The 14,479-nt window shown below is 38.0% G+C and overlaps 1 protein-coding gene across 2 annotated transcripts in view; it reads right to left on the bottom strand.

Moving 5' to 3' along the window:
• Positions 1 to 4,847: 4,847 nt before the first annotated feature.
• The window catches only part of WDR17 (WD repeat domain 17), a 50,096-nt gene continuing 40,464 nt past the window's right edge, over positions 4,848 to 14,479 (bottom strand). Inside the window, exons 24-30 of one of the 2 annotated variants that reach the window (XM_010123735.2) lie at positions 14,000 to 14,132; positions 13,125 to 13,266; positions 12,926 to 13,028; positions 11,943 to 12,044; positions 9,409 to 9,504; positions 9,040 to 9,223; positions 4,848 to 7,373 (exon numbers count right to left, since the gene is read on the bottom strand). In XM_010123735.2, the coding sequence (XP_010122037.1) occupies positions 7,254 to 7,373; positions 9,040 to 9,223; positions 9,409 to 9,504; positions 11,943 to 12,044; positions 12,926 to 13,028; positions 13,125 to 13,266; positions 14,000 to 14,132 (880 nt within the window). In that variant the 3' untranslated portion in view covers positions 4,848 to 7,253. The remainder of the gene's footprint in view (positions 7,374 to 9,039; positions 9,224 to 9,408; positions 9,505 to 11,942; positions 12,045 to 12,925; positions 13,029 to 13,124; positions 13,267 to 13,999; positions 14,133 to 14,479) is intronic. The other variant, XM_086746468.1, reaches the window with a different exon arrangement.

Here is a 14,479-nt window from a genome sequence, read left to right as displayed (position 1 = left end):
CTTTTCTTCTTTTTTTTTATGTAGGCAATTCATTAATGACAGTGAGAAACTTCCTTTATTTTTCCTCTCTGCCTGTGCTGTGAATTGGAATTATGCTGCTGTGACCATAATCACAATTTTTTCAGCCAAGCACAGTTTACAGATTCTCTGTTTATTAGTACACTCAGTAACTTTAAAAATTCCAGAGGAATATTCCTCAAAAGCCTTAATGCCGAGATACTTTTGATCTCCTTTTGTGAAACAGAATTCTCTGGGCTCTTTTCTTATCTTTTCATAACAATGCTGTATCATAACTCATGGGCATATTAAAAAAAAAAGTACTTGCCTCAGAGAAAGGCATAGATCATTGTATAGTACCTCTGAGGTTTCTGAAAGCATACTGTGGAGATGTGAATACTGAATCTTTAGCCTCAAGTTCAGGAGGTGGAGGCAAGGCTTCAGAAATACAGCAGTTCATTGTATTAGGACAGGTATCACTCCGAAAAGGACATTATTTCTTTTGCTGTCTATTTTATAAACACTTACCGAACTCCAAAAATTGTGTTGCAGAATCCCAGAATGCACTAGCAGGCATTTCTCTGATCAGGTTGAAATTTTATTGTCCAATTCTCTAGCCAGAGGAGGAATGCTGACACCTCTAACAAACACTAGAAAACCCAAAGGACTTCTGCCTCACTCGTGCCCTTGCATGGTGATTGCCAGGCATGTCAAAAAAGGTGATCTGACTACTTCCGTGAAATACAGCGCTCCTTCTCTCCGCCTTTTCATTTACTCTTCCTTTGAGAACAGATTGCTTCCTCAGTGACTGATACTCAATTCCTGCAAACCAAAGCATAAGACACTGGAAAATTTACCACTTGCCCTTGGTGATTCACCCTCTTCCATTCCTTTTCAGTGACTCCTTTCTGTACTTATGTTCCTACTGGAAAGATGCCCTCCCAGGGGAGAGTCACAAAGATGATCAGAGGGCTGGAGCACCTCTCCTATGAGCACAGGCTGACAGAATTGGGGTTGAGGCTGTTCACCTGGAGAAGAGAAGGCTCCGGGGTGACCTGATTGTCGTGTTTGGGTACCTAAAGTGGGTCTACAGGAAAGATGGGGAGAAACTCTTTAGGAGGGCCTGTTGTGATAGGATGAGGGGGAATGGTTTTAAAATAGAAGGCGGTAGATTCAGGCTGGACATAAGGAAACATTTTTTTACAATGAGGGTGGTGGAACACTGGAACAGGTTGCCCAGAGAGGTGGTAGATGCACCAACCCTGGAAACATTCAAGGCGAGGTTGGACAGGGCTCTGAGCAACCTGATCTAGTTGGGGATGTCCCTGCTTCTTGCAGGGGGGTTGGACTAGATGGCCTTTAAAGCTCCCTTCCAACCCGAACCATTCTATGATTCTGTGATTTAGACCCTCACCTTCAGGTATGCACTGTGCTTTTCAAGTCTGACTTAGGAAAAGTGTCATAAAAGACAAGCTGTCACATGTTCTTTACAATTAGTTTTCAGCAAGCATGGCTGTTCTGCAAAACTCCTCTTTGAAACAAAACTAGATGATGTTAGAAGTGTTGCGGAGGGTCACATCAGCGTCCATGCCATCTCATTGTAAATAGGTGCGTTTGTGCTCTCATGGCATTTGCAATGTCTGATCGCACCATTCCTGCTGATTCTTGCCATCATCCAAAGAGCAAACAAGATCATCTTAGGAGTTTACAGGTATTCAGTACCACTTTCTCTTTACTGCCGTCGAATGGTAGGCTAGCTCAGAGAGTAACTCAGAACCAGCTTACAGTGGTACTATGACTTCAATTCCAGGCCATATGTAGTTGTCAACATAATCTTTAATCTTTTGCTACCAGATAATTATATGAAAATAGAGTCACTTTGGCAGCCTGAGCCAAGTTGGATGGGCATCGCTTCTGTTACTATGGAACAGGAACAAACAAAATAGGGAATGGATGTTCTTGCCCTGGCAGGACTTTGTACTGGAACAGGTCTCTGGCAGATCAGACCACGCTAATGCCACATACCGAAAATACACAGTAATGAAATACCTGACATGAGTGTTTGGTGAAATTCTTTCCAAATCAATGTTAAGTAAGTAATGTGTTAAAATGTTAAGAACCGGGATCTGAAACGAACCATGTCAGAGCGCAGTTAGCAGCACACCCAAGTTTAGGAGCAGCCGTCTTTACTGTCTGCAGTATCTTTCATTATATGAATAATTACACCAGCAAAAAAGTATCATAAGACATTTTCAGGGGGAAAAAAAAAAAAAAAAAAACACACACAAAAAAAAACCCCACAACCCAAATTCTAGCGTAATATCTCAATTCCGCAAAGAAACCCTGCAACCTTGCTGACCCTGTGTTCAGGAGACACACGAGCGGTGCCGGCCTCCCGCCCGGACACCTCAGAGAGCGCCCGATTTTCGGTGCTGCCCGCGGGGCGGGGCCATCGCCAGCCTTCGGGGCGCCCGCTGCGTCGCTGCGCCTGTGGCCGGGGAGGGGGCTCGGGGGCGAGTGGGGGGGGTTCCCCGCACCAAGGGCCGCCCCGCACCGTGCTCCCCTGGCTGCAGAGCCGCCACCTCTCCGCCTGCTTCCGGCAGGACGGCGGGTGCCCCGGGCCGGACGGGGAACCGGGGAGAGGGAGCGGGAGCCGGTGCCGCCGCCTTCCCTTACCGGAAGGGGCGCTCGCTGCCCGCCGATCTCGGCGACCGGTGCCGGCGGCGGGTGGTCAGGGCCCCGCGGCGGGGGAGAGGGTGGCAGGTGCCGGCCTAAAGTCTGTCTTTTTGCGTTTCCACTCCACAGGAATGAGAGGTTGTAAAACGTATGCACTCACACACTAAGCAGTTGCTTTATATATATATATACACACACGTGTGTGTGTGTGTTTGGTGCTTTTTTTTTTTTCTTTTTCATTTGTACAAATGCGATCTTAGTACTGAACGTCTCTCTGGGTGAATTAATGGGTTTTTGGTTTTGTTGTTTGGATTTTTTTTTTAAATCTCAGTTCGGGTAACAAAACTGTACAGGCATCTTCTTCACACCTGCTCATGTCCCGAGCTTTATTCCCTGTTGCATAAAGGTTGGTTTTTTTTGCGAAACAGAAGCTGACCCTTGCCCAGGAGCTGGCAGAGAGAACCATTCACCGGCAGCCGGGCTGGTGCAGGACACCTGTGCTGTGCCCTTTCATTGCTCTTCATCACTAGCACTGGCGTGTTACCCAGTATCTTTCACATCTTGTCCCAATTTGGCAAAAAATAGCAGAGTTAAAAATGAAAAATGTGTTTTAAAGTGTAATGTGACTCTGGAAGAAGCGTTGGAGCAGCTTTAACCTTGTGGATTGAGCTCACAGGCCTGGATATCGACTGCTGCTTGATTGCCTTCAGCTTGACCAAATAGCTTTAGCGAAGCTATTTAAGAGGGTTGTTTATTGGTTCCCGTTTTCAAAATGAAATATTAATTATACATTATAGAACTGTAAAAACTAAATAATTGAGTGATTTTTTTTTAATGTAATCCATTCCTTAACACTTTTTGTTTTCTTCAGAATTAAAAAAATTTCAAGACCAGAAGGTTGATTTTGCAGATTGCTGTTATCAGGCATAGTTACCAGTGGTCGACAGATTGACACTTCAAAGGCTTTCCAGGTGATGGTTGCTTACAAGTGATCTCCCCCAGGGATCACTTCTTGGGCCAGTATTGCTTAATATCTTTATTAATGACCTGGGCCAAGGGGATGAAGGACACACATACACAATAGGGGAGCGCCTGGCAAGCTGAAGATCCCTCCAGGTTCAGAGGGGCTTCAACAGGCTGGAGAAATGGGCTGACAGGACATGACACTCAGCAAAAATAAAGCCCTTGGGGATGGAGCCACCTGTACCGGCTACAGTGGGTTGGTTAGAAAGGAGCTTTGCAGCAAAGGGCACAGGGGTTCCTGATGTGAACAGCACCCCTGCAGCAGTGGAGGCCAGCAGCATCTTGGGCTGTGTTAGTAAGGGTGTGATATGCCAGCACTTTGGGAAATTACTCTTCTCTTCTGTATGGCACCTGTGAGACTGCACTCAGTGTTGGACCACCCACAACAAAACATACATTAACCTACCAGAGTGCGTCCAGGAAGGGCCACCAAGGTGGTTAGTTGGCTGGCACACCTGACGTACATGGATTTGGGTTTGGTACCTTCTAGGAGACCACTGAAAGGATTACCCAGAGCGTGGACCTTTGAAACACAAACCGCATTCTGATTACATTAGTGTTGACTGCATAATCAACAGAAAGAAACTTAAATTTACTGTTAGGGAACAATTCTCCTTTAAGCAAATAAATTGAAAACCTCTTTGAAATCATCATATTCTAAAATACAGCTTCTGTTACTGTTTCTTAGCTCCTGCAATACAGTAATTTACTTGATTTTATACTACCTTCTTCCTAGAGCCGGTTTACTATTTTATCAATAAGTTTTTCTGACACAGATGTTACTGATACAACATTAGAAGCCACAAAGTATAATTGTTGAATGTGAAATTTTCACTAAACTGAAAGTGTATTTTGTATCTTCATAAATTGACCTATTATGCAAATACATACTGGTCATGGATTTTAAGTGTCATATCTCATTTTAAAGGCAGTCTTTGCAAGGGGAAGAGGTTATAGCACAACAGATTTTCTGGTATTGTTTTGGAACCCACCTAGGAAAGTCTCACATGTGACTGGGGCCTGCGAAGCTTGCAAACGTGTCACTAATGTTGGTCAGATTCCTTTAATAGAACAATGAATTTGATTTTGTAGGGATAAAGTGATGTTGACCTAAACTGAGATGTAATAGTAATTGGAAAGCACTAGCTGTATACTTTGATAGTTTTCTTTATTCAAACTGAGATATGACTTCTACAGAAGAGTCAAACAATCATTTGAGGACAAAGGATTATTTAAGGGGAAATATCTATATTCGACTAGCTGTGCCAGACAATGAAGTCACACATTAGCAAACAATCTGAAATTATTTTTGAAAGTGATGAATTTATAGTTTGACAGTTGCAACCACAGTTGTAGCAGTAGACACAATTACAACCTTTCCTGCATGTTCCCCTCAATCACCACATGGGATACAACCACCTTAAAAGAAAATGCAACCTCATTTTATTAACAATGACTGTTACCTGATAGATTCCTGATATTAAAAGTGCCATTTGACATAATTTTTGTATTTTAGCAATGAAAGAGTTCTTAACTCTCATTCTCTAATTTAAAGAGGCAGTAGATTTGTCTAAGATTCCATGTTAAGGCACAATTTATGTGCAACAAATCAATGCAGTTATACTACATATTGTAAGGTATTTAAACTGCGAAATATCAGTAAAAATCCTTAGGACACAGCAAAATTTTTAAATATAGTAGAGTAGTAGTTGAGTCAATCATCAGCCATGGAGCTGCATATGTTCAGTTCTCACCTTTGCTCTCCAATTCAGTATCAACAACTTTTACATACGAGGTTGTACAATTTGTGTGCTAAAACATAGGTAAGGTTTCATTTGATAGAAGCAACTCATCAGATACTGACTGCTGGAAAATTCTTTCAAAAACTATGAATTTTTATTTCTGAAATCCAGCTCTCATTTCCCAAACTCCACAGGGTTAACAATGGAAAACATTTTCCAAAAAATTCCAGCAAAAAGTAAAACATTCTGTTCCAGCACCCAAGTATGTACAAAAATGTTTTTTGTATAGGTTACAAAACAGCTAAGCTTTGGTTTTCCCCCAGTATAGTCTTACACCAGAAACCCTGTACTAATACTCTAAAACACTGACAGAATGAAATTTTAACTTTTTAAAGAGGAGGAATAAAAAGGAAAAAAAACCAAACAGCCCAGGAATCTTTTCTTTCTGATCTCCATCTCACTTTTCCAGGATGGTGGCATTGTTGTTTCTAGTTAAATGAGGGCGTTCCTGACCTATACATCAAGGATTTTGTTGGATAGGCTCTGCTAAGAGACCTTGTGTTATTTCCAGTTTTATAACAGTTTCTCTTGAAATAGTTCTGTCAATTTTTAACTGCAACTGCTTTACATTTTATGTAAATATCAGGGTTTTAAAAGTTATTCTAAAGCAGCAGCAAAAAATGTAACGAGATAAAGTAGATTTCTGCTTGCGTGCCATCAAATAAGGTAATAAAGAATATTATAACCAAGGCATCTTTTCTACAGGTAACTCTGATTATAAGAATTATTAATAAGAATAGGCAAAAGATTTGCCTTACAATTAAATTCCATACTAGACACAGCTTTAAAATTTAAATATTCTTAGTAGTCTATTGCCATAATTTTCTTTCAATTTGAGCACAGTTTTAGTAAATAAAAATATATGCACAAGTATTTACTTCTGGTCTGTCATATGTATATTTATAACTAATACAAAATGTAAAAAGAAAACAGGTATTTTAAATGTATATAACGTTTCAATAATTTCAAGAAATTTGTTTGTTCCTTACAAACCCTTTGTTTTCTTAAAAAAAAAAGTTTTATAAATATATTTTTGCTTCTAGTGACAGTGTAAGGGGGACACAGTTGCCAAAGATGAACTTATTAGAAAATAGAATTTTATAATCTAGATATTCAAACATATCTAAACAAAACATTAGTGGACATCTTTGTACTGCAATTGAAGCACAATAACTAATGGATGAAAAAAATAATCTAAGCACTTTTAAAATTTAACTTTTGCTATAGAATCCTATGTGTAAAAATTAGTTAAAATTAAAAAGGGGGACACGATGTGTGAAACAGCTGAAAGATTCCAGTAATTCTAAAAATAGGTTGCAGTGGCTAACAGTAGAGTCATTCTGTTATTATGTATTTGAACGTGTGTTTATGGATTTCACAGTTTGTTATCAATATTTTGATAATGTGCAGATAGTTGCTTACTTCCTTTACAAGGCATCTGTTTACAGAGTTGACTGAAATATGTCTGTATTGTCTGACAACACTACTGTCATTTAAAAAAAGACATGGCTGTCTATGAAGTTAGGACTTTTTTTTTTTCTTTGGATTCTCAAATAACTTTTTCTTTGGATTATCAATAAACATTTGTATAGATATCCTTTTCTTGTTCTCATTTTACAATTTTCAAAGTCCAAATAATTGCCCTTCAGCAGGAATCAACTACCATCTTTCTGTCCTTTGACAATCAACGTTAAATGAGTATTAACCCCCACCGTGTTATTTTAAGCACTACAAAGTACAGAGGAAAACACCTCATCAAAACGGGTTAAGTCGTATTCCTGTTCCTAGTGGTGAAAAAGGATTCACTTTGGCCCACATCAAAGCATCATTCAGTGAAATGGCAGATTTTCCATCTTCAAGGAAGAACACTGGACCCTGTACAGCAAAAATGTTTGGGGAGGGAAAGAAAAAGAAAGTACATAAGTGTTGTGTAAAGGCTACCACAACAAAGAGCACATTTCGTTTTATCCAAGAAGGAAAACCTGATTTACAACTATCATTTACATTCGTGCAAAAATTGTACCCCATCAACTTTAACCTTTGATAATAGTTACACATTATAAATTGAGTGAACTTGTTATGTTCCAAAATCTGGAGATCCAACATTTCATAATCCTTAAATTTTTAGTTTGATTTTTAATAATTGTGGTATTTGACATATGTGTGTCAAATATTCCAGAGTTAAATTTAGCCTGAATTAGAGTCTGAGGTAACAAGTTTTCTTCCCTCAGAATACTGTATATATTTCATTGTGTCTGTCATTATGTGTGCTGATCTGTGCATTTCCCCATCTACAAAAAAAAAAAAAAAAAACAAAACAGTATAATGCCTCCTTGATTTGTTTGAAAACATGGCATCTACATGCAGTCTACAGAATAATTTCAAGTGTTCACTATGAAAAGCATGAAGGAAAAAAACCCTAATTTATCTGATGGAACAAGAGCTATTTGTAATTTCTTCCTTTGACAAAATACAATCTCAAAGCTGCAATTCAGTTTAAGTGCCGCCTTAAAGAGTCATGCTCTCTAAACTCGCTACTTAAAACTTGTAAACCCAAGAAGTTAGTCTACGGTACCTTACTATTAACTAAGTGATTTGTGAGCGGCTCTGCATGCCTAAAGCAATGACTCCTAAGGTTCCCTAATCCAGAAGTAAGGATATTGTAGATCACAAGCTGGTGACACCGTATTTGCTACTCTTGTTGAATGGATTGTAACAATGGCAGCTTCACGTAGCTGTTAGCAAATGTTGAGAGCACAGTCATAGCCACAGACCATTGGTCTAATGTGGACATGTTGTCAGCGAGGTTTTTTTTAGACTTGATGGTGTACAGTTGTGAATTTTGTTTAATTAAAAAATCCCACTAGCATTTTGCAATCTCCAATTTCTGATGCAAAACCATCCTCCTTGTTACCCTTTGGGCTGGCATTTTGCACTGGACAGAGGAAACAGACTCAGCCTCATGTAAGAGAGTAAATTTGTAATGAGACACTGTCTGGAGACAGCAGTAGTGTTTTCAGGCTCTGTCAGTTTTCCCTTTATGGAAATAACAACATATACCAAAAAGGTGTTATAAGCACTAGTATGTTTTGATCATATAGCACTATATGAGTGATGAATACATATATTTGAATATTTAGTCTTCTAATATCTTGTTTTAATTAATCATGAATTACAAGTTTTATAGCATGCATTTCCCTAACGATAAATACTAACAATAGAATAATGTTAGTATGTTGTTGAAGATAAATAATTTCCTGCTTTTATTTAAGCTGTGTTGAGGTAATAGGCAACAAGTTGCATGCACTTTAGACAGAACATTTGGCAAAGGAAATGTGTCTTTCCCATGGAAATGATAATATTTTGGATAGGGAAATCGGGCAGTTACTTGATTGGAGAATTCTTTATGTAGCCTTTCTTATATAGAAGATGTCAGCACTTGTCCTCTTTAACTTCTGCTACTGTGACAATAGGGAAAACATTTTTCCTCCCAAATGATGCTATCACTCAAAAAGAACAGCTCAGCTCTCTAAGACCATACCTGTATCCTTAGCCCTGTCAAACAAGAGATGTGAACATCTGAATGACTAGGAAGATTTGATCCAGTGACATAGTCTGGCCCAACCATTCCTTTCAGAGGCTCCTCTTGTATGCGTGACACAAGTATTGAATACACTGCTCTCTGCGATTCAGTTGGTGGGGTGCATGGCAATTCATTGGCAGGCCTATGAACAAAAGACAGATGGTTTTCAACTATACTTCTTAATTTGTCTGAGAAATTAAAAGCTACAAACTACTAATCTTTTAGATTCGTAGTCAGATTTCACAAAGGAAATAAATACTGTACTTACAACTAAACATTTAAATACTAATAGTCTAATTCATGGTAATTTAATATTTTTCCACCTACTTGTTTAACTGAGTACAAGCTCTCCATGCATCTAGTTCCTCAGAAAGCTGTTCAATTTTCAAAGGTACCGATACTTCCCGTCTTTTTAAAAGCTGACTGAAAAGGAATGCAAATAATTAAAGTCCAAATTAACTCTAAAAATTTATATTTTCTTAAAAGAAAAACAAGATAGACAGTAGTAATATAAAACTATTTGTGACTGGGTATGGAAATAACTTTATGGAAATAAATTGATCCTTCCTGATAATCACTATATTAAACCTTAGAAATATTAAATTACTAGATATAAAAGTATACCTTTTCATTTAAGTTTGATTTTAATTATCCCTATATACATCTTCTTATTTAAGCTTGTCTTTAATTAGCTCTATTTTTTTCTTTATATTTTAAGGTTAAATGTGTTCTTATGTCTTAATAATGACAACTTCACTAAAATTAAGGGCCCATTTTGCCTATATATAGCAGGTATGATCAAAATACAGTTAGAGTAACATGGTTCAATACACAGTCTGGGATAGCCTTGTTTCACCTGATTACTTGTGGAAAACAGTTTTGAATCTTTTGCAGTGGATGTATTTTTTATTTATCAGAATATAATACAAGGGACAGTTATTCCCTGACCTAATTCAGCAAACTTTCTTTTGTGTTGGGATATGTTAAAAATGTCCAGCTTCAGCATGTAAATGTCCCGTTTAAGATGGGCTGGAATTTAAAAATCTATGAATCCTGAAAATATTGGGCAATCTGAGAAAAAAAAAATGTAGAGCAGTTTGGTTCTGTGGTTCTTTAAATCCCAGGAAAACTTAAAGCTTGACAGCCAAAGTATCACAAACTGGGTCTCAAAGACAGCTTGTTACTATACTTAATAATTAATAATTAATTTTCATATCAGAATAGCCCTCCTGTAAAAGCTTATATGTCATTTTGATGTTTTCCATATATGTCTGGTGGCTTAAAAAATAAAACAAAACAAAACAAAACACCAAACAGTCCTTTTCCCTATCCTCTCATCAACTTTAAGAGATGAGGATGTTTCAGAGAGAAGGAGTGCTGTCAAGATATCTGATGGAGTGGAGTCAAAGAAAAGGGAAAAGGGGCAAACACCTAGATCTAAAACATGTTATATTTATGTTGTTTAATTATCCTTGGTAGGCAATTCTGATAAAACATCAGAAGGTGTAGGAAAGCTCACAATTCTAGTAAGGTTTGAAAGGACTGGACAACACATATGAAACATGTATTCTTGATGAAGAGATAAATAAGCTGAAATTGTTAGCAAAGCTACAGTGGTCAGTTAGAGCAGCAAGTGGAGCAGTAACAGCTACAACAATGCCAACTCAGCTTGCACTCTGAAATCAGTGACACCTTGGAGCTGGCCTTGCTACCCAGCAAGTCAGGTGACAAAACTAAAAGGATTTGACAGTCCTAAATTGCGATGGAGAAATGGAAATTAGTCAGCTGGATAATAGTATTGTTACCAAACCAGACAGGAAGACTAAATAATGGTGGTTATACTCTTGAGGAAGGAATACTAAAGTATTGTATGTAAGCCTATTTTACTTACCAGATAAGATAAAGATTATTGATCTTAATCTTTTTCTTTTCAAGTCCAAGTGGGTTCTGGTCTCATCAAGCATACCAAGTGAAATCAAGTGGGTCAGGTCAAGTAGGGTCAAGTGGGTTGCGCCAAGCTGTACTGGGCTGGGTTAAGTCAAGTCTGGTCAAGTCAAGTGGGCTGGGCAAGTCAAGCCAAGTCTGGTCATGTCAAGTGGGCCAAGTTTGGTCACACAGAGTCAGGTTTAGTCAAGTGGGTGAGGTCAAGACAAGTCAGTTGGGTCAGGCTGAGCTGGTTCATGTCAGTCAAGGCAATTGGGTCAGGCTGAGAGGGTTCAAACCAGTCAAATCTACTCAAGCAGGCCTAGTCAGGTCAGGTCAAGTTAGGTGACTGGTTGGGGGTAAGCTAGGCTAAGTGGGCATGACCAGGGCAGGAAGGATCAAGTGGGCGAGGTCAAGTGTATTAATGCCTGGGAATATTAGCTCACTGAGTAACAGAAGGTCAAGCCAGGTTTCTTAGTGCAAATCAAGCTAGTGCCCAGTCATGAACTCTAAATTCAAAGCCTGTTGCTACTGAGCAAGTCTTGGCAAATGGTCTACACATAGATACAAAATTAGAACTCCTACTGTCAACATATAATCATGGATGGAGGTAATGCTGAATACTCACCTACTTCTAAAAAATGTTTTTCTTACAGAATTAAGAGTTTCACTGAAATCCTGGATTCACAACTTGTTACATTACCTCAGGAACTTCTACATGTATAATGCATAAAAAAGTAAAGAGGGTTCTGTATGCAGGCATGAGTATACCCTTATAACTTTATAACAGAACTAGGAACTGAATTTTTTTTTTTGGGGGGGTGGGGGTGTGTGGGGAGGAGGAGAGGGAGGAGAGGGAGGGGGGAGTGGGGACAATGTATGGCATATATCATAATAAGGACTGACCTTTCTCAGCGTTACTGAGAACATATTATTACCTTGTATACTCATAAAGTGCAGGTACAATGCTATTGTACTGTCTTCGGATAGCAAGTAAAGCACCAATGTAACCAGACAAAATCAGCAACTCATTCCGAAATCTATAAATGGACAAGTATTAATCATGAACAGTAAGAAGAATTTGCAAAAATATTAAACAAATTCATATTCAAATTATAATTTTAATATTTATTTAATTTATCCAGCTGTCTTTTTGTGGAGAATATATATTTGCTGATTACACTGTTTGTGATGTAACTGTTAAAACAGACTCCATCTGCTTTATACTGATCTCAATTACTAAATTTTAAATAGCATGTATAGCACATAGTTATTAAGCACAATCATGTAAAGTTACAAAACCAATGTCACTCAGATCTTTTAATGTGATAAAACTCTAAATGTAAATAAAATTACCCCACACATTAGTGCAGACTTCAGTTTTGCCAAGTTTCCCCACAGGCCACAAATAAGAGTTAAGCTTTTTGTTCCTTTTAGTTCTTCACATGCGTACCTGTGCAGGCACTCAGGCCTAGCTGCAATCATCTGTCATAATGGTGAACCACAGCTATCCAACTATTTTAGAGTTAATTCTGAGAGTGACAGCTCAATTTTCCTTAATACTTTGACATAAAAACCCCATATTATGTGTGGTATCACTGCTCTCTTTCTTCAGGAAACTGAAGCCAGAGCTAATCAAAATGAGATTCTTCAAATAAGACCAACATTGATTTACTAATTGTAAATGCCCCACAGAGAAAGAAGTAGTAAAGTATCTTCTTTTCTTCTTGTAAACCTTGAAAATTTAGGAAAATTCCATATTCTATTCTCCAGATTGGGAACTAGCCTGCTTGTTGCAATTTTTTTATAACACTCTTCTGGTAAACAAAAAATGACACTAACTGTGCACCTACATTTCTTTAATTCCAAAAGTTTCCTTTAATGAAACTTCCACTTTTATAAGTAAAGAAAATGTACTCACTCACTACATTTATGCAACACTAATCGTTCAGTGCGTATGTAACTCAGAAGATCAAGATATGGACAGACTGAATCTAAAGTCCAATCTGAGCCACAAAGTTGTTCTGTTGAAAAACAGAAACAAAAATATCACAAGAGGCAAGCTATAAAAATGTACAAATGACTTATGCTTTAAAAGGTTTCTTCATCCAAGTACCTACCTTTCACATACTGAATGCCAATAGGGAGAGCCTTTTCAGGTTCTGTGCTTAACAGGTAGTACTTTATAGTTTCAAATATATCCCCATCTGTCTGAATTGTCTCTGCCAATTGCATACATTCTTCTACATCAGGAAGATTACACTGGAAAACAAGGATTTCACCAAATAATTATTGTAACGTTCAAACAGTTCTCTAAGATGCCAAGAAATACTGAAGTTTGCACATAACAGTAAGATCAAACTCTCTGAAAGAGCAGTCATTGTTTGAAGGACATATCTGCATACAATGTGCATTAAGAAAGCCATCTAGACCAGAGAACAACATAGGAGGAGAAGGTTCTGTAAGTTTAATTTAAGCGGTATCAGTTTCCATTGCTAATGTTTTTTGTGAACTTTTTACTATTGTTTAATTGATGTGCAGTCTGACTTGAACATTAAGGGAGTTAGTGGAGCAGACCCTTCTGCTGCTGAAGAGGAAAGAGGGGATTTAAGGAGATTAAAGAGGTAACATGTAAAACAATTCAGGATAGTACAGAAAGCTGATCTGCCAAGACATGATTAGGCGCACTTCAGTGATGAAGAGGTTATAAGTCATACTGACAGGTAATTCTGAAGATCATAAGCTACTTCAGGAAGTAACCTGTGTCATAGAAAGACTGCAACACACAGAATAGAATTAAAGAACTAAAGCTCTTGTGCAATCCTCAAAATAAAGTCAATGAAGACTAAAAGAGCAAAAAAGGATATATATCATACAAGACTGTTAGTGACAAATTCATCCTACAGATTTATTTGGCCTTAAGTTTTCTGAAATTAGTAAACAAATCAATACAAAACCTCTTGTTACCATTCAGGTAAATTCTTTTTCAGTGTACCTTTTCATGCAGGTCATTTATTTCTGCTACGCATCCAGGATAAAAAGCACATAGTTTTACTAACTGCAGTTTATTATCAGGAATCATCATAAGAAGATCTGCTGCTAAATCCCTGCACAAACAAAAGATGACATGTAGTTATTCTTGCTAGTTTGTAACAGGAGGAAACTCTGTTTTCTCTTTTACATTCCTTTTATAACAAAGAGTTTACTGAAAAAATAACTATTTCCAGAGAAGAGTAGAAGAAGCAACCTCAATCTCTAAGAGTATTTTAGTGCAACAAATGAAGCTTAATCTATTAATCATTTTTTGGGAAGTCATGTGTTAACTTTTTGTTGCTTTAGTTGGGTGAATTAAACAGCTCTGCAGTCCTCAAGCATCAGAACCACCTCAAAGTGAGATGGAAGAATATGTGAGCAGGGATGGGAAGGGAGAGTAGGACCTATCCAATTTGAAAGAATGAAAGAAGTTAATGTGGCT

This window comes from Chlamydotis macqueenii, chromosome 4 (genome assembly GCF_036417535.1).
Source record: "Chlamydotis macqueenii isolate bChlMac1 chromosome 4, bChlMac1.mat, whole genome shotgun sequence".
Lineage (NCBI taxonomy): Eukaryota > Metazoa > Chordata > Aves > Otidiformes > Otididae > Chlamydotis > Chlamydotis macqueenii.
This window is presented reverse-complemented; position numbering and strand designations above follow the sequence as displayed.